Source organism: Opisthorchis viverrini, assembly GCF_000715545.1.
Source record: "Opisthorchis viverrini unplaced genomic scaffold opera_v5_7, whole genome shotgun sequence".
In the NCBI taxonomy this organism is placed as follows: Eukaryota; Metazoa; Platyhelminthes; class Trematoda; order Opisthorchiida; family Opisthorchiidae; genus Opisthorchis; species Opisthorchis viverrini.
The window spans coordinates 722,158-725,152 of NW_008751663.1; the positions used below are offsets into that span (position 1 = coordinate 722,158).

Here is a 2,995-nt window from a genome sequence, read left to right on the forward strand (position 1 = left end):
CCCCCCCCTCGTCTCGAGACTGCGCTTCCCGTAAGCTACATGTTGTCGAACCATTGTGAATAATAATTCCTCAGCAAGGCGTTACGTGACGTTTACTTAGAGATTGGGCCCATCTGGACTGTTTGACTGACTAAACAACAGTCGTTTTATCAATCACAATCTCTGAGTTTTTCAATTATTTGTTAGGTGCTCGTCAATGGGCTCAGGACACGTTGCATAAACATGCAGAAGACAAGCGTGATGTGGCCTTCACCAGGGCACAGTTGGAAAGTTCCGAAACCACTGATGATTTGTGGAATGCTGCTCAGAGGCAACTTGTGCAAACAGGGAAGATGCATGGATTCCTACGTCAATACTGGGCTAAAAAGATACTGGAGTGGTGTGCAGACGGTCCTGAAGTTGCAATTCAGTGGGCAATCTACTTAAATGACCGGTACAGTCTCGATGGAACGGACCCTAATGGTTACGTCGGTAGGTTTGCTGGACACTGTTAACACTACTAAATCGGTATGGTGTCTAGTATTCTAACTTTGGCTTCGAGTGAAGTGCTGTTTTAAAGCACGAAACATGGCCAAGTTTCTCTCTTGTCCCTCAGTACATTTCCCCACCTACAGCTAACGGACTGTATGAGGAGACATCGTCCTGTAGGTGCCGTTAGTTAGTCTATGTCGAAAAACCGAGAAGGAGCACGAAACTTGGCCAAGTCCCTCTGTTGTCCTTCAGTACATTTCCTCACCTATAGCTAACGGACTGTATGAAGAGACATCGTCCTGTAGGTGCAGTTAGTTAGTCTATGTCGAAAAACCGAGAAGCATTGTAAGTCTCTTCATCATCAGTACACATCTTACAGTTCGCCAGGGCGATTCGAACCCACGACTTGGCTGATAGCTGGTGATTAAACCGTTTGGCCACAAGCGTCTGATCAGCAGTGTGATTAACTCGCTCGTGGATAGGGCTATGGTCCCACAAGTCTGTACAATACTTCTCAGTTTTCCGGTATAAATTGATTTGACCTAAAGGTTGAAATCTTTACTGAGATCTACTTAGTTTTCCAAGTAGTATCAAAACCACTCACAGTATCCCTGTTTCTCATGGAAGTACGTCATTTGAAGTGTTAGTTATTGGTTTCGTTGTTGGCTTGCTCCTAAGTGTCACCCCCTTTCGTTTTTGAAATGGTGACTATGTCTCCTAAGGTGAAACACTACAAGACAGTGTCCTTCAGCGGTAGAGTGATCAACTGTCTTTTCCATAAGCACCGTTGTTCCCGTACCCTGCGAAACTAATAAGTTCCTATAGAGCAGTGTTTTCCAGCCATGGTTCAAGACTCCTGGGTCGTTCGACAGGCGTTCCGCAGAGTTCATTGAGTTCTTTGCTATTTCAGTTGAGGGAGTAGTTTCAGGGCATCACTAAGAAAAAGCACCACATGACTGTTCAACAAGCTATAGATTCCTTACAATTATCTCGCTGGATACGTAACTGAATGTGCCACATGATGCACCGTAACAAGTCGTTCCTAGCAAGACATGGCTATTCAATTTCACACCACTTTGTGCTACGTGCATTTCGTCAAATCCTCGATGGATAAATTCCATTCAACTCCTGTTATCCACCATGCCACGTCTAATCTCTCCGCATCTTTCGTACTTTTCGGCTGATCAAGACTATTCCGAAAATTTCCCGGAGTTTTTTTGGACTGGTGATCGCTTTCTTAACTCGCTATTCGTTGCATATTCCGCTTGGTGACTTTCTAATATCGTGTTATGTTGATGTGTATCGACCACCCTTTCACAGGAATAATGTGGGCCATTTGTGGTGTACACGATCAGGGTTGGCCTGAACGTCGGATTTTTGGCAAAGTGCGCTACATGTGTTACAACGGTTGCCGACGTTGGTTCTCTGTGCCCACTTTTGTGTCCCGCTTTTCCGATGCCTAACTGTTGTCGCCTCGTTCATTGTTTTCTTTTATTTCCTGCGCCACATTTATCCGGACAGTATCCCTCCGCACAAAACCTTTCATGATTTGACATGTGTCTATTTTTTTTTCAGAAAGAATCGCATTTATATTAAACTGGTTGTACTTGATCAACGTTTGTACGCGCACGCCTCTCAGGTGTATTTTTATTCTATTTATATTATAAAACATCTCAGGACCTTTTAACCTCCTCTTCATTGGACCAAACAATTCCGGGGTTTCCGCTCCAGTACAGGCATTGTTATTGGCTTAAATGTCCGATCACTGAAGCCTGTGCGTCTAGTTTGGCTCACTCAAAACTGATCGGATGCACGACAGCCTCAGCGGGCCATTGCTTGCATCAGACGCACGTCACTTTGGATTAGCCCCTAGTGAATTCCGCCGCCTATTAAGATCCTATTGATGATATGCAGAATCTGACGGTCCTACAGGGAAAGTTTCTAGTCAAAAATCTGATGGTTCAAGTGTTGCGGGCAACGTTTTTTATGGATTTTTACATTCAGTTGAATACGAGTCAAGGACAGATTTATCCGGGTCCGTTATCGTGTTCTCCGATTAATGTTCCTAAGGCCGATTAGCAGTCCGATGTGGCTAGCATGTGTCTAAGTGTGTGGGCTTATGGATTCTCACTGGGAGTCTGTGCTTGGTGTTAGCAGATAGCTTGCGGTCCAGTCTGCTCACTCTGAGTTGCCATCGTGAATTCTAAACCGCTGTGTTGTTTGTCAAGGCCATTAAAGAAGGCTTGTCGCTGTGCGACTGGTATGATCGTAAATATGCCGTCAACGCATCTCAGCCAGGTGCACAGTGGATAAACCAAGGTACCTTGAAAAAACTACATACTCAGGTAGATACTTGTATCATCAGTCTTCGCATCCACGCTACGTCAAACGCGCATTTGTTGGACAAAAAATTATGCTCGGACGAGTCCGTACGAACAGATGATCTGAAACCAATCAGTATGGTATTCATCATCATCACCATCAAAGACAGCAACATCAGTGTTGCCACTGATGCTTCACTGCC

General features: G+C 44.7%; 1 protein-coding gene across 1 annotated transcript in view; it reads left to right on the forward strand.

The window, feature by feature from the left end:
• The window catches only part of T265_00691 (hypothetical protein), a gene marked incomplete at both ends in the record, with an annotated part of 64,490 nt that overhangs the window by 60,155 nt on the left and 1,340 nt on the right, over nucleotides 1-2,995 (forward strand). Inside the window, one exon of the mRNA XM_009164540.1 lies at nucleotides 187-471. Coding sequence (XP_009162804.1) covers nucleotides 187-471 — 285 coding nt within the window. The remainder of the gene's footprint in view (nucleotides 1-186; nucleotides 472-2,995) is intronic.